Source organism: Mirounga angustirostris, unplaced genomic scaffold (genome assembly GCF_029215605.1).
Source record: "Mirounga angustirostris isolate CCGP_5_RB_7025 unplaced genomic scaffold, mMirAng1.0.hap1 SCAF_3, whole genome shotgun sequence".
Lineage (NCBI taxonomy): Eukaryota > Metazoa > Chordata > Mammalia > Carnivora > Phocidae > Mirounga > Mirounga angustirostris.
In genome coordinates this window covers 139,492,850-139,520,474 of record NW_026991711.1, presented here as the reverse complement: position 1 = coordinate 139,520,474, position 27,625 = coordinate 139,492,850, and the positions used below count along the sequence as shown (strand labels likewise).

Genomic DNA, 27,625 nt, shown 5'->3' with positions numbered 1-27,625 from the left:
ACCCTAGGCCTCCTCCAGCTTCTCCCATCTTCCTTCTCCTGTTCTCTATCACCAGCCCCAACTGCTCCAAACAAGCAGTTTAACTGGAAGATAATCTCACCAAAGGTTTTCATTCCCACTGTAACATATGTCCATTTCAGAAAGCAGAGGGAGCAAACTCGTTTCCAGAGTTTATTGCATTATACATGCGACCAGAACATGCACAGAAAGGACAGGTTGCTGTTGTACTTCTACCAAACCACAGATGCACCACAAGGGAAGGCTACAAGGCATAAGTCGTCAATATTCCATCTCACCAAGGACAATTGCTAAATTCATTTGCGAAAAGATACATTGTAATGTGCTTTTTTAGTCCCCCTCCCCCCAAAGCTTGTGGGTTTTCTTAATCTTTTTTTTTTTTTTTAATATATATGTAATTTAAGTACTTTTAAGTACTGGATGTATTCAAAACGCCATGAGATCATGGACTAACCACACACACAGACCTTTTGCATTAGGAAAAACATGAAAAAGTCACATTGCTGGATGGATGAATGAACTGATGGATGCTATACAGTTCCAATAAGTTAAGACCCAAATGAAAATGCGCAATAGTTACCCTGCATTACGATGAAAAAAAATAATAAATTACACGTGCTAGTTTTTTTAATATATATATACTCATAGGGATTACAGATCACTTGCAGCACGAACAGAATGACCCCAAAGTCACATTCTAGCAGGAAACAAAACAAAACAAAACAAAAAACAAAGAGCAATGAAGGTTTTGTTTCCGCCTTCCCAGCCCTCCAGCACTCGGCCCTGGAACGCGGTGCCCCCTCTCCGATCCTGGCCTCCGACGGGCCTGGGACCTAAGAGAAGGTGAGGTTGGCGGTCAGTTCTCGGATCCGGTTCTCTCGGCTCATCTTCTTGAGTTTCATTCGGCGGTTTTGAAACCAAATCTTGACCTGCCTGTCGGTGAGGTTAACGCTCTTACTGATCTCTAGGCGGCGCTCGCGGGTGAGGTACATATTGAACAAGAACTCTTTTTCTAATTCCAGCGTTTGGTGCTTAGTGTAAGGGCACCTCTTCTTTCTGCCACTCTTTGCAGTGAGCCAATTGCTGGTTGGAGTATCAGACTTGATTTCCTCTAACAAAATTAAAGGGAGAAGAAGAAAAAAAAAATCAAGATTTTTTTTTTTTCTCTCAGTCTTTTCAAATGTACCCTTGGCCATGACCCCACTGGCAGGCAGGCCGCTTTGGGAAATGCTGGTATTAAACATTACTCATATGAGGTGGGCCCTGGAAAGGATTTGTAATTGATGCCAGATTAGTTTAAATGCCCCAAATGACACGATGGGTGGGTACTCTTGCCCTTGGTGTCAGGGTTCTCTCTCTTTCTGTCTCTTTTTCTCTCTCAACTTTCTGACCTGCACAAAACATTAGTACAATAGTAAACTTTCAGGAACTCCCGAGCAACATTCTAAGTGGGCAGCTCATAACTGGGCCGGAGTGGAAGAAGCAACCCACAGCCTGAACGAGACTACCAAGCCCACTGCTGCCTCACATCTTCAAGTCTGCCACTTCTTCCCCACTTTTCCTGCCCGGGCGGGGAGCCCCACAACCAGGTTAGTTGCCCTTCTCTTTCAAAAGATAACCAAGGAAGCCAGTACACCTTCTCCCACCTGCCTGGGTATTGTTGTACTCCCCAGAATTTCTTGCATCCTCATGCCTTCTTGTCCCCACACAAAAGCATCCCCACCCCACCCCCAGAAATGTGGCTCCTTACTGTGGCCCACCTCTGGACACTGGGGGAGAGGCTTAGGGGCAGGGTTCCTTCTCAAAAAGCCAGAACCCCTGGCCCTTTGCCCCAGCCCAGCCCCAAGGCTGGCCCTGCCTGGTGGGCCCTGCAGATTCCATTCTCCCCCCTTCAGCCTTTGCCCTCTTTGCAAATGGATCGCAAAGCTTGCGGCACTTTCCCCAGACAAAGCCAAGGTTACCTAACCCCGCAGAGGCTGGGAGCCCTGTTCCTCAGACCAAGCACCAACCAGCCCAGTCATTTCGTTCCCATTGCCACCCCCAAGCTCGCAGGATGCGGGGTGCATACACTTGAACACGAACACGGTGCCTTGGACCGCCTTAAAATCATCATTGGGTGAAAGGCAAAGCTGGGACTGCAAATCTGAGCAGGAGAAAGGAGGTTCTGGGGCCGTGTTTACGAGCCGCAGGTCTCATTTGCCCTCTTTTGTTGCATTTCAAGTCTAGCTCAGGAAAAATAAACCCGGCAAGCCCATCCTCTGCCCAGGCGCCATCAGCGTGGGGCCAGGACTAGCCAGGAGGGCCAAGGCAGCCAGGGAGAAGCGGGGACCATCTCGAGACTGAGACTGCCCCTCTAAAAGCCAGGAGGAGCCGCACCTGCCAGTCGGGCTCCGCCTCAGCTGCCCGGGCTCGACGCTGGGCACCCAGGCGCTCCCTCTCTGCCGGGTTCCCCGGGCTGCACGCCCCGCGGGGGTGGCAACTTGCTCATACCGACCTTTGCTTTCCTTCTCCTGTACTTCGGGACTGGACACGGAGACCTCAGCCAGGCAGCTCCTTTCTTCCGGAAGGCCGCCCTTGGCCTCGGGGCTCTCCACCTGGGAGACTTTGGTGGGCTCTTGGCCGCTCACGGGCTCGTTCATCTTCTTTTCCATCTGCAGCTGGGCGGCCGAGAGCTGCGGCTTGGCCGCGCCGCGAGGGTTGAGCTGGAGCATGACTGTGGAGCTGCCTTCGGGGCTGTTATTGTACTCTTGGGTTTTCCCGGTGGCGTAGGTCTGACTCAGTCTAAAATATCCAGGGACAGGAACCTCGGGGTTCTCAACGGGACAGGACTCAGGGACCAGCCTCTGGTACGAAGGGACCTCAGCAGAAATGAGTTTGTTGCGCTTATCAGAATACATGCAGCAATTGGATTCTTCCTTAATGTTGGTGGTGAAGGAGCAAGTGGGGACTTGCTGTGTAACAGGTTGCTCTATTCGGCAAGATCTGTTCGGGTCTGTCCAACTGTCTACTTGAGGTATATAAGGATGCACATTCATACCCATATTTTGGTGGTTCACTTCTCTTTTGGCCAGAGACGGGAGCAGTCCACAGGTTTGCATTCCATAGGTCCCCATGTCTGCGCTAGGTGGTGGCATGTACATGCTGGCGCTGCTCGAATAAAAACTGTCACTCCTGCAGGCACTGATCAAGGAATCTACTAAAAAAGTATTAGCAGCAGGAGAGCTGTTGGGAAAGGACATTTTGGGGAGGAATTTGAAGAAGAGAGATTGTGTCCTTTGTAGGCTGACATCTCTAGGAAAACATTCCCCGTGTAATTGTGGATGCCTCTGCCGACCACATGACAACCAAGCCAATGAGATTTGAAAATGGCCTTGAGCCGCAGCCTCCTCGCAGGTCACGTGCTCCAGAGCCCGGCCGGCCGGCCGCGTAAGCACGGACAACAGCGACATCTACTACGCGCCCGCGATAGTGCGCGCCGGAGACAACCGGTCCAGCCCTCCCCGTCGCCCGCCAGCCTCCCCGGGGCTTGCTCAGCCGGCCGGCCCCACTCGCGTCCCCCGCTCCGGCCCCTGGGCCCCGCTGGCGGAAGGAAAGGCTCAGCCCGAGGGGCGTCCGGGAGGACATGGCGCGGGGAGGGAAGCCAGAGTGCCTTGGCGCCAGCACGCAGAAGCATTCCCCGCACACCCCCAGGCCGAACGCGTCCGAAGAGCCGGGGCACGGGCGGGGGGTGGGGGCCCGGCTGCGTAATTTTCTCCGGGGCAGCCTGGGAAGGTGAGTCGGATTTCCCGGGCTCTGAGACATCCCACCCCAGGGGTCCGCAGTAAAGATGTCTCACGCACAGACGCGGCCAAGGTATCGTGGGCAGCGGAGGCGAGAAGGGCCGCGAGGGCTAAGAGGCCAAGCAGCTGGCCGGCCCTGAGCCCCGAGGACTGGCCGGCCCTGGCGCTGTCCATTCCCTTCTCCAGCCCGAGGGAGATGCGGGATCCCGGTCCCTCCGCGCCCCGGTGGGCTACCCGAGCCTTCGGCTCTCTCGGAGGAACCACACCCCGACCTCTGCGGCCGGGCCGCTGGGAGCTTTCAGCCCAGAGACGATCCCTCGCCAGCAGTTGGCTATCCTCGAAAGCGTCCCTCCGACTCCCAGCGGGAGAACTAAACCGAGGTTTCCCTCCCTACACGCCCTGATAATAATGAGCGAAGAGGAAGGAAGGAAGAGGGAAAGAAAAGAATTTTTTCAAGGAAAGGGGAAAACTCTCGCTCTCAGACTCCAGAAGTTTTAGAAAACTGACTGGGCCGAGTAGGAGAGAGAGAGAGAGAGGCAAAGGTGTCATTTGGTTCTTCTGCAAAGAAAAATATGTTTTCCTTTTATGGATTTTGTAAAAGCATTGGTTTCTGACAAGTGCAAGGTACAAAAGGTTGTGGAATTTATTCATACATATTAAGAAGAATCAGGGCGATCAATAAAATTCTCATCTACATTCTTGGGCTACTTGGTAATTTTCTTGCTTCTGAAGGTTTTTAAAGAGTTATACCCGCTGTTGCCACACACGGGAAGATATTTTATTAACAAATCAATCGAGACTTTGTAAAGGATAAGATTAATAGTTAAGATTTAGCATAATGGCGTTCGCTTTATGAATTATTGAAAATTATACTATTGATTTTTCCCCTTCGCTACTAACCAAGAAGGTCAATTTTTGTTTTAACACAAATCGTCAAATATTAAAAGCTATACTTTTGTCAGAAGTTGAGTTTTATAGTTTTGGACAATTCCTAAAATTATTTGACACCGTTTTGCTTGGGTAAGGGGAGGGAGAAAAAAAAGGAGGTGGGAGAACCTTAGTCCTCTGTTTCCTTTGGTGACGGAAAGTTCTATAAAGAGGATTTGGTCTGGGGCTGTGGTCGAGCTCATTAAAGAATAACCACCATCACCACCATGGAAACTCAGAGTTTTATGAGAAACTTCTCCAACAACTTCCTTTCTTGTTCTCTGGTTGCAGGCGGGTGAGCCGCCCTTCGGAAGCCCCGGCCTCCGGGCAGCAGCGGGGAGCTTTAACCTTGATTTCCAAAGGCTTGCCCCGGTCGAGGGGCCAGGCTAGGGCACAGGAGCCGTCCTTGGGCTTCCCAGATCCCCTTCCCTGCATTGGAGAGAGGAAAAGGGCCCCAGAAACCCTGATTGTGAACCAGTTCTCTGTCCGGAAAGGCGGCTGGGTTTTCTTCTCCCCACACTTGCCCTGTCATGGGCTGGCCTTGGATTTCAGGCCCAGAGACTGAACTTGTGGGCAAATTGGGTTTCCGCCTCAGCTGAACATTTCTTTGGAGCCCGATGCTCATTAAAGTGCCTCAGCATTCTGGGCGGGGGGGGGGGGGGGGGGAAGCTAGGAGCCTGCTCACTCCTTCACAAAAACCTTTTCCAGCAAAACCTCTGTCCCCCTCCCCAAAAGGAAATCTCCCCTGGCCTGGTGGAAACAGGCTCTGAACATTATTTTCGGCCTTGGGACCACTTTGCCTGTCCCCTCGAAGTGCCCTCGCCCAAACAATAACCCCTTTTAAAAAACTCCGCGGTGGCAATGAGACAGACCTTTTAAACCTTTACGCAGCTGTTCAAATACAACATCATTGTCAGGTTAAAAGCCTGGCGCCTCTAACTGTTCCGGCTATGGGATGCCGGCCGGCGAAGCCCGAGGTTTAAACATTACCTTTCCGTAGGGGTGGCTGTTTTTAAGCTTGAGGATGGAGGGGAGGGGGTGAGGAAAGCAGGAAAAAAAAAAAAAAAATCCAACTTTTGACTCTAGTCTGCTACCGGTCCTGTTCAAAGCTAACAGCCACGGACCAGCACCCCAAAAATTGTTTTATCAGAAGGTGGAGATCATGATCCCGGCCGCAGTTAAGCGTGCCCAGGGCTGGACAAAGTGCCCGCTGCACATGCTCTCAGCAGGCGCCCTGACGCCAGCCTGGTGCTCCAGGACTGTCGTCCCTTTGCATCTCACCCTTTGCTGGAACTCGGTTGTCCAGTTCTCCCTATCCCCACTCGTGAGGCAAGACTGTTCAATCTAATCGGGAATTTTATGCCCATCAAATGCCCTTTCATAATCTTTATTTATACATGAAGAAAACATTCAGGTTAAAAACCAGCAATTCCTCGCGGAGCGGGTAGGTGTGCGGTAAGCCAGCACAAGCAGGATCTGCCTTCCGAATTTGGGGGCCTTTCTGTTTCACCTCTCAGGGGCTTCGAGCTCTAAGTCACCCCCGTGTTAGATTTGGCTTGAAATAGTTCTTCTTCATTCACAGAAAATCTGTGTATCGGCTATAATTTTGAATCTATTATCACAAAATTCTTTTATTCTTTCTCAAATATCTGTCTTCAGACCAGTTCCTTGAGGCCAGAGACTCCAATATTTCAGAGGAATTTTGTAATAAAAATGGAGCAAAACAGAAATAATACAGGAGAATGATCTGGACCTGGGAGGATGGAGAGTTTGGCTAAGACTCTAAGGCTAGGATGGAGCAAATGGTATGAAAAGGCAGTGGCTTTCAAGGCCAGCCTGTATTTTGCTTAGGAGTATTTAATGTAGCTGCAAAGCTACCGTTTTCGATCATCTTTAGATCAGTTGGAGCAGTTACCATTAATAATAAATCAATATTGCTCTATAAAGGAGATGAATACCCATATTTGTACCAAGACATCCTTCTCCCTGGCACAGCTCTTTCCTGAGAAAAATTAATAGGGTTGCTTTAGCAAGAAATTAGCATTTGTAATCAAGAAGTGGCTTGCATCTGCGCTCTTCTGTCACCAGGAAGAACAGTGACCCTGGGCCTGAGTAGACCTGAGGACTCCTAGGTTGGCCCTGAATTTGGGCCCTGAGTGGCCTCAGGGCTGTGCCATTCTTTGGGGGCAGAGTGGATGGGGACAAATTTTAAAGGTTGCTTCCCCAGGGAGCCCCTCCGGGTTGCACTGTGCCCCTTCCAGCCAATGTGAAAAGAAATCAAGGGGGCAAATGGGCAGGCTGTGGAAGCCACCACCAACTCAGTGAAGAGTCTGTGGAGACTGTGCGAAAGGGCTGGCGGCTCGGGAGTCTTCTTTCCGTTACAGACACAAAAGACTCCTACTTGGCACACTTTCCCTCCACTTCAGGATCTGAGATCTCGGTGATTCAAGATATGTGGCCACACTCCATGAGCCCCACAGGCTCTGAACAATCAGGAGGGGTCGGGTCTGCAACCCCCCAGAAGTCCTGGCCCAATCCTCTGTCCTTTCTCAGGCCCGTTTGGGCGCTGCTGGTAGGAAAGGAACTGCAGACTGCTTAGCGCCCGTTGTCTGAGGAAGGCTGCCAGCCAAGGCCAAGGGGCCCTGAAAGGCCACACGCACCCCTGCTGGAGCTGCCTGAAGAGGAACACAGTGACATTTGGGGGGGAGGGTTCCCTCCCCATCTGGACTGAGACCCAGCTTAGGCTCTGAGAAATGTCACTTCACAATAGCTAAGCAGAACCGGCGGTCAGACAGGCAGGAGCCGGGGGTGCCCGTGGGGATCACCTATGCCTCTGGCTGGCGCCTCACTGGGGGGTTCATGGCGCCCCAACCTCCACTGAAGCTGATGCCAGCTCCCAGGGTGGACCCAGGGCCTCTGGTCCAGGGTTTGGAGAAAGGAGACAGAGACAGCAGGGCCCAGGAGGCCAGCACTAATTCTGGGGGTTGCTGGCTCTTCAAAATGAACTTCGGGAAAGAAAGGACAGCCACCGTCCCTTAGAACAGCCCATTCATGTCCTGGAGCCCTCCCTTTTGGACAGAGGATGGCGACACAGGCCCTCCCCAAAATCAGGGGCTTTGCAAAAGGGGGATGGGGGGCCAGGAGGGCATGCAGCAAGAAGACTGCTTTCAAGAGCTGGTGCCAAAATCAAACTCCATGCTCAAAGCCAGCAGGCGGCTGCGAAGACTGTCCAGGGTTCTGTCAAACGCAAAGCTCGTTTGCTTCAAATGCAATCCCCATTCGGCGCCGCCTTGCCTCCTTGCCTCGTAGTATAAACGTTTCCTGGGACAGCCTGCCGCTTCCCGCAGCCGCATCAGCCCAGCCTGGCCCAGGCGCCCCAATTCAGAGTTCCGCCTGCGCTTCTGGCTACCAGCAGCCCCGGCTGCCAGGCATGGTCGTGTTGGGGGGCACTCCCTCGCCCAGAACGACCCCCTCAGTCCCGACGCGTCTCATTTTCTCTGTGACCACACTCAGCTAAGTTGACGGCGCCCCGATCTGTCTTAAACAAAAGCCTTTTAATCATCCCAGGCGGTCGGAGAGCGTACGAGGCGGACGCTGTTTTGGGGAGGAGTTGGTCCTACCCTCACATCGTTCTCCATACTCAAACCAACAAGAAATTAATTTCTCTAATTTAATTAACTCTCAGTGGCATGACCTATTTGGAAATGTACATATTGGTCTTTAAAAAAATCTCTCCTTGACACCACCAGGTTATACCAAGGTATTCTTGGCAACGGCGTTATCTTTAAGGAGACAACGATTAGGTGACTGTCTGTTTCAGGAATCTGGGTAGCTCCCTTTTCTCTGTCTTTATACAACTTCCCACACTTCGTGGCTGCTTAGAACAAACAAACAGCAAACAAATGCCTTAGTGGCCGCCTGTTTCTAATGGGCTCAGATTGCCTATCAGAATCAGTATTGGAAAGATAGGGTACCGCGGCGTCTCCGCCAAACGCGGCTTCTGGAACGTGAGCACGCCCCCGTGTGGCTCTCCAAGGCCATGCAAGCGGGAAATGGTATCTCTCGGTTCGGCTTACCTAAGGTGGTGGACACACAAGCTTGCTACATTTAGACGCAGTTAAAAAAAAAAATAGATGGAGAGAGAAAGAAAGAAAGCAGTTTTAAGCTCCTGCAACGATCATACTACTAGGGCACTGACATTTTAACCGACGCCCAGAATTCCACACAAAGAAATCCCCTTCCGAACGAAATTATTCAATTGTAGGCTTTGTTTCTCTTGCAGTTTTCACCAAAGGTTGAGAGACACTTTGGAAAACAATATAAATATCTTTAGTTTTGTTCCATATCATAGCAAGTACAATAACTTATCTGACGGTGCAATAGTTTTTTTTCAAATATAGCGAAGGTGTAAATCTGACTAAAGCTTCCGCTTTCAAATGCCTGCTTTGAAAGCCGTGGTTCTTCATTAGAGCAAAGGGGAATGCTGTCTATGACCACCCCCCCCAAAAAACCCACCTCAGTATATCCTAACTGTATTAAAAAACATGCTGGTAGACACTTAAATCTAACCAGTATTTTAAAAAGAAGTCAACTGCTATTGAATTACACAAATGTTTGAAGGGAAATTAAGGTTATTGATCCTGAAATTAGGCATTTGCTTAGATTTATGGTGAACCCCTGATATGATGCTGTGTGGTCATAAATGTATGTGGGGGTCTGAATGTGTGTAAGCATGTGTGTTTGAGAGTGGGTGGCGGCTGAATATCACAGAAGAACCTTAAGGCGCCTAATTATTCAGAAAGGTTAAAGGTGATGACCTTGACATTTTGGAAGTTCAAAGGCATACACTTATGCACTTATGTTTTTCCTCCCCCCCCCACCAAACTTTGGCAATTAAAGAAATTTTGCATTTGGAAATGTATACCTCCTCTGAGGATGCATGGGGTACTGTATATCTTATGGATCTTTTTTCTTTTTTTTTTTTTTTACTTTCGGCTTAGGAGAGGTTAAGAGTCATGATTCACTTTACTTTTTTCAGAGAAAGAGATGCTTTTCTCACTCCTCCAGTTTATTGCACATTGCGGAAATCTCTTTTGGGCCCACCAGAAGGTGTATAATATAACCCAATTAAGCTGTTTAGAACTTTGGCTTTTATGGTGTTGTCTAGACAGTTCAAGGTTTTGTAAACAGCCTGGCCTGGCCCTGCAACATAAAGTGCAGTTCAGCCCCCACCACATTCTTTAACTTGAAGCGATAAATGCAGTGAGAAGTGGGTCTGCAGCCTCAGGCCCTATTCCAGGGAAGGGTCTTACCTTCTCTACCTACTGACACTAGCAAGAATCCCAAGCCCTCTCCACCACTGGTAACTACCTTTTAGCAAATTATCTTTTTTTTCAACGAAGGTTTCCAATTTTGGCTTCTTTTTTTTAAGGGACCCTGGCTCCTTGACACCTTGTTAAGAGTAAATTTAGATTTCTAACAAGTTTTTAAAAATGGTTTTTGTCTTTTCAAAAATTCCAAGTTCACTAAACTGGGAATGGGGGGAGGAGACTTCCTTCATAGGTTCCTGCTGCCCCAGCCTCATTGCCTGGAGAAAGCAGCACCAGAATGGCTGGGTCACATCCTCAATTCAGAAATTCATCCCTAAAGTGATTTTTCAAACCAGTGTAGCCTAGACAGGGTGGGAGAGAGCTACTCTTATTTCAGTGGGATTAAAAAGCATTTCACTTGATTTTCAGTTGCATATGGGAGAAGGTTCTGGCCACTAAAATCCCCTAATCAGACACTAAAATTCTTTCAAGAGGAAAAAATCATATATTGTGTTGAAGCTGTAACCTCCATTTTACCAGAAACCATTTATTCACACAAAACACAGTGACTTATGCCTTGATACGACAGACCGACAGACCGAAGATACATTTCCCAGAGTTTAAATAATCTGCATTCACCAAGGGGGGATGGTCAGGTCCCTTAAACTCAGAACAAAAACAAGCGCCTTCCAGCCCAGCGGCCTAACTCTCTACAGATCCCACAGCGTCCCCACCGGGACTCGGAGAGAGGGAGGGAGAACAACAGCACATTGGCGGTAAAATTGTAAAGGGACGTTTGCATTTACCATTTTCCCCTTATTAGGATCCATTCGGCCAAGTCCCCGGCCTCGTCGGCAGGCAGCAGTGGTCGCTGGGAGGTCCCGAGTTGACCATGGGAAGGAATCGTGGAGTTCCACAGAGAAGAGGCGTCATTAAACCCAAGAACATTGGGCCTGCCCAGGGCAGGCTGGTGGGGAAGTGGGTGGGTGAGTGGGGCTCGGGAAGAGGGGTGCTTCCTGGAGCTCTCAAAATAAGGGGTTTCCGGTGAAATACTGCAGACGGTCTCTGTTCAGTTTCTTTTCTTTCATTCTGCGATTCTGGAACCAGATTTTGACTTGCCGGTCAGTGAGGTTGAGCATCCGAGAGAGTTGGAGTCTTTTCTCTTTGTTTATGTACACGTTAAAGAAAAACTCGCGTTCCAGTTCGCGGATCTGGTACTTGGTGTAGGGACAGCGCTTTTTCCGGGACCGCTGGGGGGCCACTGCAAGGCAGAGAAACCAAGAGGTGAGAGAGGCCACTGGCTGCCCACTGCAGCCCGCCCACCGGCCCAGGCCCGCGCGAGGGCCAGGCCTCGGCCCGTTGGGGACGTCCCCTGCCGCCACTGAAAGGCCCTGCCTGAGTCGTGGGGGATGATATATGGGCGGGCACAGGAGAGAGTGCGGGCGTGGACCTGTGTTCACGCCCGGACGGAGACACACACACACACACACACACACCCTGGCACGGAGGTGGAGACGCAGAGGGCAAGGCCGGCTCTGAGTTGGAACCCGAAGGGAGAGAAACACGAGCGCGCCCGTGCATCTGCTCTACTCCAGCCAGCAGCGCGCGTCAGCCAGAGGCTTGGATAAAGTCCAGTTCAAGGATCTCCCCACCCCACCCCCCTTAAAAGCAGGAGGCTCGAGCGTCCACATTCACAAAGTGGCTTGAAATCTCCCCTCCTCACTCCATGGTCTCTAGCAACCCCCACCCCCCCAAACTGGGGAAAATCTCTCTGCAGCGATTAATGTCCCCTTCGAAGTCTACCTTAAGCCCACCTAAATTGGTTTCCTATCGTAAACACACTTTACAACGGCCCGGGAAATCTTATAGGATGTATAAACCCCTTCGAACGCTTATAAAGTAGCACATAAAACCGCGCAAGCAGAGGGAGGCCCCCGCCGCCCCCCCGCGCCCGCGGCCCCCCCGCCCCCGCCCCGGCCCAGCCGCCCACCCCGCACCGGGTGCCTACCTGTGCCGCCACTCTTCTCAGCCCCCGCCTCCCCCGGGGGCCCCTCGCCCTCGTCGCCGCCGCCTTCTGCCGCCCCCTTGGGCTCCGAGCCGGGGGTCGCCTTGGCGCAGGGACTTCCCCCGCTGCCACCGGCCCCCGTCTTGGGGTCGCCCTTGTCGGCGGCGCCCTCGGGCTGCGGCGGCGCAGGAGGTGGAGGGGGCTGCGGCCCGGCGAATGGGGGCCCGGGCGCAGCCTCGTAGAACTGATCGAAACCCTGAGGCAGGATGCCGTTTCGGCCCACGGCGCTGTAGAAGTTGGAGGCGGCGCCCGGGGGGCCGTGTGGCGGCCCGGGCGCGGCGCACACCGGCTCCGGCGCCTTGAAGAGCACGTCCGGCCGGCGGCCCGCGGGAGGGAGCAGCTCGCGCTGCATGGCCGCCTCCTCGGCCGCCGCCGCCGCCGCCGCCGCCGCCGCGGCTGCCGCGTAGTAGGGAGCGTAGCCCCCGGCGCCGCCGCCGCCGCCCCCGCCGGGGCCGCCCCCGCCGCCGCCGCCCCCCGCGCCGCCGCCGCCGCCGCCGCCGCGGTACGGCCACTTGGCGCGCTCCAGGCCGTAGTCGCGGAAGGCCACTTCGCGCACGGGCTGGACGTGCGGCGCCAGGTTGGAAGAGTAGGGGAAAGTCATCTGGCAGGACGACGGTTGCGATAGGAAGGAGGGCTTGCTGGCGAAGTCCGACGGGGCCACATAGTAGGCGCAGCCGGGCAGGTACATGCTGGCTGCGCTCGGGCCGCACTCATCAAAGTCGTTCATGGCTCCGCGGCGTGCGCGCCGGCAAGCCCCGGGCCGCTCCCCGCGCCGCCAACCTGAGCCATCGATTGCACAAGAGGCTTGGGCCAGGATCAACTAAGCAAAAATCCCCACCGGGCGCTGACGTGCAATTCATCTTGATTGATTCTGGTGGTAATTATGTCACGTGACGCCATGGAGAGAAATGTCCTTATATCTATATCAGCTCTCGCCAACACGCCCCGGGACGGCTCCTGGCGCCGAGGCACGCGCGCGCTGGGGCGGATCAGTCTCCCGCTCCAGCCAGCACTCCCCGGGCGCTCCCTGACCAGGCTGAGCCGCAGGCTGGTCACCTGTGCGCCGCCGGCGGCCGCCACTGCTGGGTGCATCTGCCGCCGCCCGGCTGGGCCGCCCGCCCGCGCCCGCCCGCCCGCCCGCGCCGCTTTAAGTACGCGGACCGAAGCTGGCGGGGAGGAGGAGGGAGGGGGAGGAAGGGGGAGGAAGGGGGAAGGGAAAGAAGCGGAGAGCGGAGGGGGGAGCCCCAGCCCGGGGCACAGGGGACTAGGTGTGAGGTTGTGAGGTTCCCACCCCCCACACCCCTTCCTGCAGCCGCTCCCTCCCCCGCGACGCCGCCACCCCTCTGCAGCTTGCCGGTCAGAAGCTTGTTGCTTCTTTCTCAAGGGGCGTAATTGCGCCACTCTCGGGGCACACGGAGCCCTGATTTACATATTTCTCAGCCCAGCGCGTTCATCGCAGAATAACGTGGCTCCCCCCACTCCTGACCCCGGGAGCGCGAGTGCCAGCCTCGAAAAAACCCACACCAAAACCCTACCAGGAGCTCACCCAGGCCCGGGCCTCGGTGCCCACTCGGATCTCTCGCCCTCTCTTCTCTCTCTGTTCCTGTCTCCCTTTCTCCTTCCTTCGTCTCCCTTCAGTCTTCTCACTTCTTTCTCTCCTGTCCTCTCTTCTCCCACTCCCTTCTCTTGTTCCCTCTTGCCTTCTTCCTTCTTCTTACTTTCCCCGTTTCCTCTCCTCTTTCTCTGCCCCCTGATCTTCTCTCTTCCTTTCCTCTAGCTGTGTGTCACCACCTCTGTGCTCTCCCTGTCGCCTCTCTGCCTTTCTTCTCCCAATGCTAAAGCAGGGAGGAAGTTCAGCCAGCGGAGATGCCCCGTGGCCCTCTAGAAGCTGGGGGGTCTGGTGAACAAAAGGATCTGGAGTCCTACTCTAAAGGTGCCTGGCCTCCCGCTCCCCACCAATCGGAGACAAACCCCTGGCGCCTCCACCCTCCTCACCCTCTCTGCTTTTTGGCCTGGACTACGACCAGCCCGCCTCACAACCAGCCCCTTCGCTGCGTCGGAGACCCGCCAAGGCCTACGCATCCACGCCGCCTCCGGGTCTCCCCTAGGCTCCTGCAGTGCCCTTGGGCCGGCATGGTCTCTGCGGGGTGGTGGTGGGGGGAGCCCCCGGGAAGTCCGTTGGCTCTCGGGAGGGGGGCGGAATGCTCTCAGAAGCTTTTTCCTCCTTGCTTGAGCCTCTCTGCAGCACTTGGCCCTGAGAGCCCCCCATCCATTTGCCCCAAGGCCTCACTTTCCTCCATGGCCGCCAGGTCCCTCTTTCCTAGCCCGGGGGTCCAGGCGAGGCCTGGACTCCCGCCTCCAGGAGAGCCAGCGCTTTCCAAAGGTAAAATCGGTCTCTCAGAAAGAAGCTCCTCAAACCCAAATCCCAGAGCCGAGGGCAGGAAGTTGCCTCTCTCCCCAAGATTCCTCAGCCCAGGAAATCCCAGCACTGGGTTCTGGACCTCAGCCCTACGCCCAGGGCAGGCGGTGCAGGCTGTGAAGCTGGTTCCCTCCCTGCCCGGCCGCCGCAGTGCCCGTGTGGCAGGCTCTGCCCACCATGCCGACAGACAGAGAAAAGGCGGGCGATCGGAGTTCATATCTATTTTCTGGCCGTTGTCCCCCCCCCCTTTTTCTCCTCCCTCCTTTTCTCCCTCCCACTCTTCTTCCTCCGCCCCCCTCCCATCTCTGCTTTCCTCCGAACACTGCGCAAACAGGTCTGTGGCGACTGGAGGGCAAGCAGGCTCCCCCCGCCCCAGAACTGCTCATCGTTCTGTGCACCCCCCTCCCAGCTGGCACCCTCGCCCAGATTCCTGCTCGCCCCTTTCTCCTCGGTCCAGACCGCCAGCACACTTATCTGCCTCCCATCTCCATCGCCCGCCCAAGCCTCTCCCTTTCGGGCTCGTGGTCGACGCCCGTGGATCTCTCTCCTAAAATGGCTCCCCGGACACTGCACACTGGCCTGCGGCAGCTCAGGACCCAGGGCAGCGGCTGCAGGGACCCCGCCCCCCCCTCCTCCAGCCGGGTCTTTACGTGTCTGGGAGTGCGCAAAATTCTCACACCTTCCCTTTACACGGGGTGGGGCACAGACAGCTCGCTGCCCCCACAGCGGAGCCTGCTGACCGCTGAAGAGGGAAATGGGGAGGACGGAACCATTCAAGTTCAACGACATGGCGATGGCGGCTCGGGCTGGAGCGCGCTTTGGCGGGGGAGGGTGCGCCATCTGCAGCGGCGCGCGGGTGCATAGGGGAACGGGCCGCGGACCCCCTGGCTGCGCATTAGCGCGGATCCCCGCCCCCACACCCATCCTTGGGCTTTCATTTTGGGCCCAGCCCGCTTCGGCCTTTTGCCCCAGCTCCCTCCTCGATCCTCACCTCAAAACCCAAGGAAAACCGTAGCCTCCCGACCCCGCGCGTCCCGCGAGAACCTACCATGAAGACTCCGGCGTTGTGGCCTTGTCCTTGCCTGCGCGGCCCCACTCGAAGCACAAGGAGCGCATCCGACCCTCCCGGCGTCCAACTGCTCCGCGAGTGGTAGCTTTCCGCGCAGCGCCCAGACGCGATGCGGTAATTTTGAGCCACCCAAGATAAGACACTAACTTGACCTTAACTTTGTCAGGGCGCCCCTGGTATCTGGAGAACGTGAACAGACACTGTCTGGCAGCCCTCGTAAAAGCTGGCTGGGGAAGGGATTCTGAGTCATTTCATTTATTGCCACTACAGTTCTGCAAGAAAGCTTTTCCTCCCTGCCAAACTTTAATTATTTATGCTCTTCTAGGAAACGAAAGAAGAGGAGAAACGCGGGGGAAAACACCCATAGCCAGTCCCTTCCCTGCAGAGCCTTCGGAATGGGCTCCCTAAGGCAAGTGACTGGAGAACAAAAATGTGGGGAGATCACCTTTGTCCAAGGACGGTCGGACAGGCGCTGTGCACCCCCCCTCACGAAGGGGGGGGTGATTACAGCTGGAAGAGGCGGGGTGAAGAGGCCCCCCCCCCCCGCAGACATGAATATTTACAACGGTTCTGGATTTCTCCTCCACCAGCCGGCCTCCCGGAAGCCTCACTAGCCCGCCTCCTTCGGGGAGAGCCCCGCGGTCGGCCCTCTGAGCTTGCAGCCAGTTGAATGTCAGCCGAGGCCATTTTTTCTCGTTTAAAACCCTTTTTCTTGGTCAAAAGGCCTGCCCGGACTGCAGCATTTTGGAGGACGCATTTGTCTTTGTGCGAGGGAATGTTGAGCACTCAGATTTCAGCATCATTTCTCTTTGCATTTGTTTCTTAGGAATTTCGTCGTGGTTCCAAATCCCCTCCAGGACCTTGGCTAGGAAAGGAGAGACGACACCACCCCGCCTTTGTATTTGTGCGGATCAGTAAAGGGGATAAATTTGAAAAACACTGCTGAAGCCCCAACGGACAATGGAGATTTTACACTTAGAATAATTTCAATCTCTTTGGGGAGTGGTCTCCATGAATTTCTCCTCCAACCCCACCTCCCAGGCTAAAGAGAAAGAACATGATGATTGAATGGTATACACTGGAAAGAAAGTGTCTCTCTGTGTTATCCTAGGGCCTACGTCTAATTCTGGTTTCCTAGTCCTTTACCCAGCTCTCTGGACCTGAGGTCTGCGTGTGGCCTCCGCCTTTGTTCAGCTGTTTTGGGGGAGAGACTCAGCTCTGGGTACCACTACCTCCCTGAGCCCCATCAGGTGGGAAAACATTTCTAAAGAGGGCCTCGCAGCCTCTTCCTTCTTTTTTCCCCCGCCGTTGTATTTTTTCTTAAAGGAGCTGTTTTAAAAATATTTTAAAATACCCAGCAAATTTGCTTCAGGAAAGGGGAGTTGAGCCCTTGACTACTTGGTATTAGAGATTTCATGGTTTTGCTAATTCTTCCACTAGCTAAAAGCTAGCAATTCTCTAGTTTCCATTTCAAAGCTAGATGGGAGTTGAGGTCTGCAAGAGGATGGTGCATAGTGAGCAGGCTTTAACTTTCCCAGCCTCAGCTAGAGGCTCCTAAGGCCTACGGGGTGCAGAGACCACATTTCCCAAGGGAACCTGCTGGGCTCCAGGCAGAGGTGCCAGTATGGAGGATTTCCACAGGGCATAGCCTGTTCCAAAGTAGCCTGATCGAAACATGGCCAGGAGAGATGTTTTGTGTTGAAATAATCTGAGGAATCTCATATCTTAACAGCACCACCCGCCCCCAACAGCAAGCCTTAAAGTTTGAGAATTTAAGCAAAATACCGAAGCCCTGGCCTGCAACAAGCTGAGAGTTCACCTAATGCCCTCCAATCTGCCCACAGTCCCCCCTCCTCCCACTTGGATGTTTCATACACATTTTGTTCATAGGCTTTTATACACCATTTTCTGACTGACTTGGAAGCCATTTTCTCATTTAATGAACAGTCAACACCTGCAGTGAAACCACAACCAGGAAAGAAAAACGAATTTGGTGGCCTAAAATCATTAGGAGGGAATCCGAAACGTTTTTGAAAAATTGACATCAGTCCCTTGACAGCTTGGCTGGGACCTGGATATTTATTTCCACTCAAAACATTTTGATGTATCTGATATATACAAACTATTGTGGTTTTTTTTTTTTTTTTTTACAAAATCAAAACAACATAAAACATGCACAACAACTATTAGAGAGCAAAGAAAATGCATTTAGTCTAAACATAAACTGCGGTCAGTTGGACTGAGGCTTGGGACTCTCTGTGAGGTGTTCACTCCAGATCTAGGGCCTAGTCCTCCACTGAAAATAAATCATTGGACTTGAGGAACGAATCTTCAACTCTTTGGCTGTCATACATCTCAGTAGGAATTGGGGGGCGCTACTTCTCAGAAGGAGAGGGAAAAGAGGTAGGGATGGTAGAAGGAGCTGGGGGGGGGGCTCAGTTTCTCTGAGGGTAGGGCAGGACACCCCAGCACATGCAAAACAACTCCATCTAGCATCAGGAACCCCAGCCTCCACCAAGCAAGCCCAGCAGGGCCCAGGGCCATACAGGCACCACTGAGGCAGGCCAGACATGGGCTCAGAAAAGGCACGGTGGCTGAGGCACAGAAAGGCCCCAGGTGGAGTTGTCCAGTGGTGAAGAGGGTGAGAGAGGGGGAACTTCTCTACTTGGTCAACAGCAGCGACCAGGGGCTAAGAATTTGAGGGACCTCCTTCTTCACCCCTTGACTGATGGAGGAGCTTTCGCCTCTCCCTACGGTGGCCCGTTCCCCTAATTCAAGAAAGACATGTCCACACCTTTACCCACCTCAAGAGGGAAACCATATTTACAGTTGGAATGTAGGACACCCCTCTCCTTGCTCACTCCCTTCTCCTCCCCCTGGATATTTTCCCCACCTCTTAGTGCAACCCAGCCTCAGAGTAGATTAGCAGCTGTCCTCACCAGAGCTGAGTCCAATTACAGAGTGCAGGGCTCTGGCCTAGACATATGTGAGGAGATAGGAGAAGTAGGAGAAATTTTACCAGTCCTATCTAGAGATTGCAGTTTGCTGTGGAGCTTCAGCCTCCCTCGAATCCACAGGAAGGAAGTATCCACCCCATTCTGTCCAGCTGGAGGGGCCAGCCCAGCCCAAACTCCGAGGTGTCTTCGAATTTGTCCAGCCACACAGTCCCTCCCCTCTCCCCTTTCCTCCCAAAGTCTGAATGTCTAGGGTGGCTTTTGTCCTCCCAAACCAGCCAGGGCAGATGGGGAAGGGGTGCCCTTTCTTTCTCCAGAGCCAAGTTTCTGGCTTTGCCACAAGGGGCTTTGGCTGCAAAGAGACAGAATTGTGCCTGCAGCCCTTTTCTACTCCTTCCCGAAGGACGTCCTAAATTTAATTCCACTCTGAGCTCTAGTGAGGTGCCTACTAAATTCAAAAAGGACTGGGGAGAAGAGGAAAGGGAGTCTAGGTGGAAGCAGAAATCCAAGTACAAGGGTGCTAGAGTGAGCACCCGTGTAAATACCCCAGTCAAGAGCTAGGACAGGTGACCCCAGGCCCGCACTCAGGAAGCCTCAAGGCCAAGGTTATATTTCAATTTCTGCAGGCCCCACCCAGAGAGGTGGAAGCCTAGAGGCCCACTGGCCGGGGCTCCAAATCCTCTGCTGGCTTCTGGGGCTGCAGACCGAGCGGAAGGGTACGTGGGACCAGCGAAGACTGCGCGAAAGAAAAGCCCCGACTCCCAGCTCTTCCTTCACGCCGGGCCTCGGCTTTCAAAGGCAGCCCTGGCCGGCGGCGACCACGCGGGGGGCTAATACAGCGCCAGCGCCTGCTCGCGCAGGACCACGCGCTTCTTTTTCATACGCCGGTTCTGGAACCAGATTTTGACCTGCTGGTCGCTGAGGTTCAGCCTGTTGGACAATTCCTTGCGCTTCTGGCGGTTGATGAATTCGTTGAGGAGGAATTCGTTCTCCAGCTCCGCAATCTGCTGCTTGGTGTAGGGTTTCCGCTTCTTGCGGGTCCTCCCTGGGGCCGCCCCCCACGGCAGGCCTGCAACACAGCCCCAACCCAAGTCAGCCCGGCCGGCCGCTGCTTGTAGCCTGCCCGCCCCTAGCAGCTCCCTCCCCCCCCACACTCTCCCCTGCACCCCACCTCCCAACCCAGCCCAAACTGGCCCAGGGAGCATGGCCACCGTTTACCGTCGGGCAGCGAAGGTCGCAGGCAAGAGGCGACGCTCGCAGCCTGCACTGTCATGTTCAAGTTGAGCGGGCCCTTGGCGTCTTCCTTGAAGCCGGCAGCGCAGGGGGTCCCCTCGAGCAGGGCTGCAGAGCCCGCTGCCGCGCGGCCCACACCCGCGTAGTCATACTTGGCCGCTTTGAGAGCAGCGGCCGCGGGGGCCAGGCTAGACTCGGGGACGAAGGGCGGCCGCGCACGGCCACGGTCCTCCGGCCCGGCAGCCACATCGGGCGCGTAAAACTTGGCCTGCTCTTCGGGTCCGTCCTTGGCGCCCAGGGGCTGTAGGCCAAGCGGCCCGGAACCAGCCAGGTAGGGCTGTGAGAAGCTGCCGAAAGCCGTGGCACTGGCAGGCTGCGCTGGGGCGCAGGAGGCAGGCGTGGTGGCCCAGGGCAGCGCGCCTCGCGGGTATGAGATGGGGGGGAGCGCGGCCAACTGGCCGCCATTCGGCCGCAGGTTGGAGAAGTAGAAGGAGTCAGGCGACTGCAGATTCAGAAGCGAGCCCACATAGCCCGCTCTGTAGAGACTGCGCTCACACATCTCCAACAAAGGGCTTCGGCTGCGCTCGCAGCAGTATTTAGTTACAACCGGGAATAAGAGGACAGGCTCAGACGATTGGACGAAACTTTGCCTGCAGGTTCTTCAAAGCCGGTCATTTCAGCACCGCCTACATCCCCCGACCCGTTTCCCCCCCTTCAGGGTATTATGATAACACCCGCAATATTCGATGGCGAAGGACGAGGCTGCCAGGCAGAACCAAGGAACGTTGAGCGAAGGTGAAACCACTGGGAGTTTCCGGGATCAGCTTCAGAAGCTGGGGACATTGGGTGCCTTTGCCCGAGTGTCCCTTGGGATCCTTTTGGTCTTGATGAGCTTTGCACTCCCTTTTTCCACTGGCTACCTGGGCCAGGCTTGCTTCCACCAGCTTTAAGTTGCAGCTAAGGCCTTTTCCAGTACTGTGCACCTCTAGGTTTGCACGGAGAGCCCACCGTGTGGTGGGGCCACCAGCTCTATCCCTAGGCCTGAGCAATGCTTCTCCTACCCTGATTCCTCCCTGCCCTGTTCCTCTGGAGAGGATTCTGCGCTAGTGGTCTAGCAGCGAAGACCCACACACTGCCTGAACCCAGCACAGTCCGAGAAATTTGCTGAAGGAGGAGAAATGCATCACAAACTCTGCCCAAGTTTGGCTCCCAGGAAGCTGGTTTCACACCAGTTCTGGTGTGCTTCTCCATGGCCAAACCCTCTGCTCCCAGGAAAGTTGCGGCCATCCAGGTCCATGGAGCATGCTGGCCCGGGAAGGGGCAGCTGCATTGGCCAATCGTGGCCAAAGGCTACATTCCTTTTATCGCCTGGAGTCACCTTGGCGACTATGTCCTGCCAACCAGAACTCCAAGCTGTTCAACTCCTCTGCAGCGGGCAGAGCAAGACGAGCTCCCCCCGACTGGTGTGGAAGGACAGAAGAGCCAGAGTCATTCGGCCGGGAACAGCGGGGCACACCGAGGCAGTAGGCTAGCAGCGATCCTCGGCTCAGCGCCTCCTAGGCGGCTGGCGGGTTCGGGGTTCTGGCGAACAGGGATGCGGGCGGGGCAGCTGTCCCTCGCCGGGAGCAGTGTGACAGCCCCCCCCCGCCCCCCGCAGGCCCTCCGATTTAGTTTGGCCAGAGGGCTCTGGGTCCTCCTCTGCTGCTTTGGTCCCAAGAACCCCAGCGACCGCGTGACTGGCGCCCGCCCCAACCTGCAGCCCGCCTCGCCGGTCCCCGAGCCAAGCTGGAATTGGTTAGACCGCCAGCTCCGGCACGGAGACCACACAGGCGCCGCCGGAGGGCAAGGCTGACCACCGCGCTGCGACTTTATTGTGTGAGTTATGGCGACCAATTGGGCGGCTCTGGGGAACGCAGTCGGTCTCTTCCTCCCGCTCTAGGGCGGGGGTAGGGGGTGGGGATGGGGATGTCCGGGACTCTTCAGGGTTCTGTCAGAGTTTCCTTAGGAGCTCAAACTTAGAGACAAGAACTCCACTCCCCGTCCTCGGGGGGCTTGGGGTGGTGTAGGCATAAGCTGCAACCTCAGTTCCTAAGGACTTAGGGGATACAGGCTCTCAATTTTGGGAAACTCTCCCTGTTTTCCAGGAGCTACAGCCTCCCCAGGCCCGAAGCTCCAGCTCCAGAGATCCCTGCAGTCTCGTCTCCTCCGATCTCAGCATACAGTGATGCTCCGGTATTTCCAAGTCCAGGGGTGTCTTCTCCGGACCCTTAGGCAGCGGCACAGCTGCGGTTTACCCCTGGGGACTAAAGATATAAAGGGGCTAAGTGAGAAACAGAAAGACTAGAACAACTAAACTCCCTCCATATCTCCTTGGCTCAGGATGGTGCCCCACCTTATCTCCTGGATTTATAATTTCCGAGGTCCAGCAAGCAAAGTTGTACGCTGGGAGCTGGGAGCTGCAGACTGCGCGGCGGGGGGCGGGGCGGGGGGGGGCGGGGAAGGGCAGGAGGCTTGGCTGGTGAGCTGGGGAATGGGAGAGAGGATTTGGCCGTGGAGCTAAACCGCGAGCTCTGCCAATGCCGCCGACCGCCCAGGAGATGGCGAGCAAGCTCCACGCCTGGCGACGCGCCGCCGCACGGTCAAGATCAACAGTGAAGGGCGGCACCGCCGGCCTGGGGTCGCCAGCCGGTGCGGTCACGGCCCTCTGCCAGGCTCCGCCAAGTGTCTCGGAAAGCCGGAGATCGTGGCAGCAAGGCTGGCCGGGACAGCGGAGTCAGAGTCACCCAGCAGGCTGCCAGACACGGGGAAGCGTCGAGGCCGCCTCTTTGTCTGGCTGTGCGTCCCGGCTGCAAAGCGTCCTTCGCCTCTTGACTCAAGCGTAGACGCGCGGGCCTTGAGTCTCCACCAGCGGCGCTTGAAACCTGCCAGGTTTCGGAGGCGTTCTCCCTGCGGCCTCTCAGTTTCCACCCGAAGGAAAGGCCTCTCTCCGAAGCTCCCTTCGCCCTGGCTCCCCGCGGGCCTCCCATCCAGCGCCTCGGCCACCTACCCGCTCCTCTACTCCCTCCTCAATTCGGAATATAAAAGGAATGCATATAAATAGCAAAGTCTTCATCTGTTATTGATTTAGCCATCAATTCAAATTCCACCGGAGAGCTTTTGAGCAGTTTTAATCTTCAGCAAACCTCCCATTTCTCTTAGGCGGAGGGAAACTGACGGGCCAACTACAGATGAAAGGAAAACCTCGTGGCAATCCCCCCATCCGACAGGAAACCTCAGAAACGGACCTGGGAATGGAGTGCGGCCCTGGAGTCTGGAATTTACAAAAAAGGAGGGAAAACGACGATGGAAAAGAAGGGAAAACAGGCCCGTTTCACATGAAAGCACATCTTGTGAGGAAAACAGAGAAAACGTTAGAAACTCTTCCTGAAAGTGGAAGGTCGGGGTTGATGTGTCCCCATTTTCAGGGGTTATTTCTTCTCCAGTTTGAATCATAGTCCGTTCTCTTTCCCTCTCTCTCTTCTCTCTCTGTCCCGCTCTGTCAGTTAAAACGAAGTTGGCCGCCCACAGTCAACCATCGGTGCAAGATATGAAAAAATCAAGCGGAGCCAGAGAAAACGAAAGTAGCTTTGGACCTTGGGTCTCTGCGCTTTCTCTGGCAGATCCATAAGGGAGCCCTCCCGCCAGGAGAGTTTACACATTGTGTGAGATTTTAAACATGTGTATTTAACTTCATATCAAAAAGTTAGCAACCACTAAATTGATTTGTGTCCGGGCACTAACAACGGGGAGGCACCCAGTTCCTCAGCGGCCATTTCCCCGAGTGGCAAAAAGCCCTCTAAAAGAAAGTTCATAGTGCCTAAAAATTGCGACTAGAGGTTTAGGGTGTGCAATTATGGTTTCAGTCCTCAAATGCTGTTTGGAGGCTGCTCAGAGAAGGCGATAAGGGATCAGCTTGAAATGTTTCTTTTTCAATGGCCAAATATGGATATGTCTAATTTCAAGACCTTTGGAGAGTAGATATTTGTAACAGCCTTTCTAGGAAGAACACCTTCAAGTGAGCACAATTTCCTGTACCCAGACACAAACATACATATTGATTTAAAAAAATAAAACTATTTGAATAAAGTGATAATATTGAAAGAGAAGTAAAATTTTTATTGGAGATGTTTTTTGTCTGGTAAAAAATACCATTTTAGACACCACAAAGTATATTCTCATTTAAAGACATCACTACTTATGTTAAAGCCACAGGGAAAAGGGCAGAGAGGGGTGGCGGAAATAGAATGGAGGTTTCAGAGAGTAGAACTGGGATTGAGTTTCCTTCATCTATAGGGAACATCGTAATGTTCAAGACAACAAGATTTTATAATAAATAAGAACACAAGAGGTAACACAGGCTTGGAATAAGAAAACAAATATATAAAGACACAGAAGAAACAAGAGAGTTCTGTTTATTTGCATCTCCCTAGGAATAAAAAAATTTTAAATGCCTGAAGCACTGCACACATATCCCAGCTCACAGACATTTGCATCTACAAAAATAATCTCTCAGTTGTATAAATATGCAGCACTTTAAAAGTAGTTATTTATCATCACTTTCAGAAACATTTTTTTTTTTTTAAATCTTGAACTATAGAGCGCCACATTTTTCGTATTTGTTAGATGTCTTAAAACTCCACGAGAGGCTCAATACATTTGTTCAGACAGTCAAGTTCTTCACTGGGTTCTGGATAAAAGTTCCCACCCATGGCCACATTGATTCAGTCTCTTTCAGGGGACTGAGGAGATCACCTCATTTCTAGTCCCACAGACCCAAGGTCAAGGAGAAGGTGTGCATTTATACCATCCACAGATCACTCTCACAATTGCAGCCATTTAAATGTTTGCATCTAGAGCTGGGGAAATGAAGGCATCCATGAGGACACATTATTTTCAAATTAAAGATTATAAAAGCACAAATCGACAAGGTATACTAAACACATATAACTACAACAGCAAATGAAAGACCCAAAGTAGGGAAGACTGTCTTCATTCCAATATCGATACAAACCCTATTTAATAAGGTAGCTGCTTTTAAAGCCATCACAGTACCTCCAGCCGCCTGTTTTTAGACTTTCCCAGTGACCCTAGAGCACCGTTTGCCCAGAGCTGTTTCCACTTGCCTCAGGGTGACTGCTGAGAGCTAATGATTAAATTGCCCAATCGCAGCATATGAATGACTGCAAATCCTTCTACCCTAGTAGATTATGAAGATAATCAGTGCTGGAAACAGGCATATGAAGTGATTTAAGAAAATAAAACCTTAAAATCATAATGGCACTTCTGAAATTCTTTTGGGGGGATTATTAAAAAATACTTCAAGTCCTTTATACTGGCCTGGAGGGAGAAACAGAACATTAAAAACATCATAAAAAAAAACTAGACAAGAACAAAATCAATAATAAACAAGTAAGAAACAGAACTACAGAGTCAGGTTGGGTAGCAAAAGGTTTTAGAGCCAGATAAGGGGAAGAGAGAAGAACAATTCACAAAATTTGCCATCATTGGCAGGGAGATGGGGCGAAATTAAATACATATTCAAGTCTTTCCGAAGGTCTTTTGGAGACAACTGAAAGCATTTAAACTCTCTTTGGCCAATCTGGTCCACATCAGGAGACAGTGTCTTTGAGCTTGGAGACGATTTTCTTGTCTTTCACTCTTCGGTTCTGAAACCAAATGGTCACTTGTCTCTCGGATAGGTTCGTGGCAGCCGAGATCCGCCGCCGCTTGTCCTTGTTAATGAACTTGTTAATGGCATACTCGTTCTCCAGTTCTTTGAGCTGCAGTTTGGTGTAGGGCACCCTCTTCTTCCTCCCCCGACGGTAGACACACATGTCTGGCTGATTTAGAGCCACATCCCCTGGTATAAAAAACAGCATGAAAAAAATTAGACCAGGGATTCTGGAGCACCACTGGGGGCTGTGTGTGTATGTTTGGAAGGGGTATGGGGAATAAAGAAAACCAGGCTGCTTGCATTTTATTATTATTTATACAGACATATTATTTACACATTATTAAAGAAAGATTATTTACACTTCAAAGTGAAGGCCATTTGATGGATCATCACGGTTTCTCAAACCAGCATCTTAACAAGCCTTCAATTTTATGGCATGGTTATTGGGGACAGTTATAAGGATAGTTTCTGCAAATGCTGGTTGCACACATACAAACATACGCAGACTTTAAAAAAAAATCCAGGTTATTTTGTTCAAGCTTTGATTTCTTGTGTTCCTGTGTTTGGAGTTTGTGAGCTCTTAGAAGCTTTAGTGGTGACCCTGGGGCAGTCATATCCTTTAAAAGTGGGACCCAACTCTGTGACACTTCTTCGGGGAGGAGGGGCCAAGGCCTGAGCAAAGGGCACACGCAAAGACCCTCAACTGTGGGAGAAAAACAGGCTTATGCCCACACACAAGAAGAAAAGGGTTGTGAGAGGGACAGTTTAAATCAAAGGAGAAATGTACAAATTTCAGGCAAACTATAGGAACTGTTCCATCAGGTTAGCCTTGGCTGGGCGAGGAGCACAAGCGCAGCTCCCAAGTAGGGACCTACACTCCTAGTGCTTTCTTTCCGTACACTCTCTTCCCTGCCCCCACTCCCTCCCTCCTGGTCTCCCCGTCCCCCCCCCCAACGCTCCTACCTGGAAAGGATGATTTCCAAAAGTGGGAGCCCTGTGGCTGGTCCTTGGCGCAGTACACCTGGCTGTTCCACCCGTTGGCCAGCGTCCAGGACTGGTAACCCTCCATGGAGATGTACGCCTCGTGCCGAGGCTCCCCGGAACCGAAGGTAGACACCATGTCGATGTAGCCAGGCACGTGCTGGTAGGGGCTCGTGTAGCCCTGGTAGAAGGACACTTCCTTGGCTCTCGCGGGCACCTCGTTGGCCGGTACGCTGCTGCTCGCCAGGCCCGACACGTCCATGTACTTCTCCACCGGGAAGCCTCCCAGCGAGGCGTGCGGCGACGACTTGAGAGCGTTCTGCTGTAAGCCCACGCCGTGTGACATGCGGCAGCTATAGTAGCCGTTGCCGAAGTGGTAGCCGTAGCCCAGAGCTGGGGCGCCCGGAGGCGCTGCAGCGGCCGCGCCGGGCGCCGGACACTCTTTGGCGGAGGGAGCCTCCGGACGCGCTGCGACCACAGCCGAAGATGACGACGACGAGGCGGAGCCCGCACGCTCAGAGGTCCCGGGGTATGCGAAGCCCGAGGCCGCCGCCGCCGCCGCCGCCGCTGCCGCCGCCGCCGCCGCCGCACGCCCGGAGTGTGTCCCGGCGAACACTGGCGCCGAGAGGAAGCCGCGACACTGGCCCGGCGCCGCCGCCGCCGCCGCCGCCACAGAGGACGAGGAGGAGGAGGCTGGGGCCGCCCCGGCGGCCCCACCGTCCGCCCGCAGCCCGTCCATGTCCCAGCTCCCCGCGCGGCTCATGGCCCGGCCTGGCCCGGCCCCGGCCCCGGCCCCGGCCCCGCGCAGGACACCATGGCGCGGCGCGCTTCCTCCCTCCTCTCCTTTCTCTCTCGTTCTCTCGCTCCCGCCCTCTTCCTTTCGCCCTCTCTCCCTCTGCGAGCCTCCCGCCTCCCGCCCGCCCGCCCTCCAACAGGTTAGCTCATCGCGGGACGTTTATAAAAACGAAGTTCAGGTTGGGAGGGGGCCTGGGCCGGTCGGGGGGCCTCCTCCCTCCCCGAGGGCTCCCGCTCGGGGCCGCGCCATTGGCTGCGCGGGGCCACGTGGGGTGGGGGCGCGGGAGAGCCTGGCTCCCGGCCAGGGCCCCGCTGGACCCACCCACCCCGGCCCCTACCCCTTCCCAGCCCCCAGCGCAGCCC

The 27,625-nt window shown here is 54.0% G+C and overlaps 4 protein-coding genes across 5 annotated transcripts; all 4 read right to left on the bottom strand.

Moving 5' to 3' along the window:
- Positions 1-163: 163 nt before the first annotated feature.
- HOXD10 (homeobox D10) lies at positions 164-3,424 on the bottom strand. The gene is made up of 2 exons (XM_045867385.3): positions 2,513-3,424; positions 164-1,129 (listed from the first exon to the last, which is right to left on the bottom strand). The coding sequence occupies exons 1-2, from the start codon at positions 3,255-3,257 to the stop codon at positions 852-854; spliced, it is 1,023 nt and encodes a 340-aa protein (XP_045723341.3). The 5' UTR covers positions 3,258-3,424; the 3' UTR covers positions 164-851.
- Positions 3,425-10,540: 7,116 nt separating this feature from the next.
- Positions 10,541-15,845, bottom strand: HOXD11 (homeobox D11). 2 transcript variants are annotated; one of them, XM_045867386.2, is made up of 2 exons: positions 12,042-13,149; positions 10,541-11,294 (listed from the first exon to the last, which is right to left on the bottom strand). In XM_045867386.2, exons 1-2 carry the CDS (start codon positions 12,823-12,825, stop codon positions 11,059-11,061), a joined length of 1,020 nt encoding a protein of 339 aa, XP_045723342.1. In that variant the 5' UTR covers positions 12,826-13,149; the 3' UTR covers positions 10,541-11,058. The 2 variants fall into 2 exon arrangements, 1 of the variants encoding a protein (XP_045723342.1); XR_010409840.1 differs by lacking the exon at positions 12,042-13,149 and adding an exon at positions 15,566-15,845 and having other exon boundaries at positions 11,166-11,294.
- A 3,525-nt stretch (positions 15,846-19,370) lies between these two features.
- On the bottom strand, positions 19,371-20,394 carry HOXD12 (homeobox D12). The gene is made up of 2 exons (XM_045867387.2): positions 19,759-20,394; positions 19,371-19,609 (listed from the first exon to the last, which is right to left on the bottom strand). Exons 1-2 carry the CDS (start codon positions 20,330-20,332, stop codon positions 19,371-19,373), a joined length of 813 nt encoding a protein of 270 aa, XP_045723343.1. The 5' UTR covers positions 20,333-20,394.
- Positions 20,395-23,946: 3,552 nt separating this feature from the next.
- HOXD13 (homeobox D13) lies at positions 23,947-27,316 on the bottom strand. Its single transcript, XM_045867388.2, has 2 exons — positions 26,450-27,316; positions 23,947-25,672 (listed from the first exon to the last, which is right to left on the bottom strand). Exons 1-2 carry the CDS (start codon positions 27,228-27,230, stop codon positions 25,422-25,424), a joined length of 1,032 nt encoding a protein of 343 aa, XP_045723344.1. The 5' UTR covers positions 27,231-27,316; the 3' UTR covers positions 23,947-25,421.
- Positions 27,317-27,625: the final 309 nt, after the last annotated feature.

Bases quoted from the DNA above. Each gene is read 5' to 3' on its own strand.
- HOXD10 (XM_045867385.3), bottom strand. From the start codon at position 3,257: ATGTCCTTTCCCAACAGCTCTCCTGCTGCTAATACTTTTTTAGTAGAT. The intron at 1,130-2,512 runs GTCGGTATGAGC...TAATTTTGTTAG, and splicing joins ACAGGAGAAGGAAAGCAAAG to AGGAAATCAAGTCTGATACT.
- HOXD11 (XM_045867386.2), bottom strand. From the start codon at position 12,825: ATGAACGACTTTGATGAGTGCGGCCCGAGCGCAGCCAGCATGTACCTG. The intron at 11,295-12,041 runs GTAGGCACCCGG...TCTGCCTTGCAG, and splicing joins TGAGAAGAGTGGCGGCACAG to TGGCCCCCCAGCGGTCCCGG.
- HOXD12 (XM_045867387.2), bottom strand. From the start codon at position 20,332: ATGTGTGAGCGCAGTCTCTACAGAGCGGGCTATGTGGGCTCGCTTCTG. The intron at 19,610-19,758 runs GTAAACGGTGGC...GCTGTGTTGCAG, and splicing joins GCGACCTTCGCTGCCCGACG to GCCTGCCGTGGGGGGCGGCC.
- HOXD13 (XM_045867388.2), bottom strand. From the start codon at position 27,230: ATGAGCCGCGCGGGGAGCTGGGACATGGACGGGCTGCGGGCGGACGGT. The intron at 25,673-26,449 runs GTAGGAGCGTTG...TTTTTATACCAG, and splicing joins TTGGAAATCATCCTTTCCAG to GGGATGTGGCTCTAAATCAG.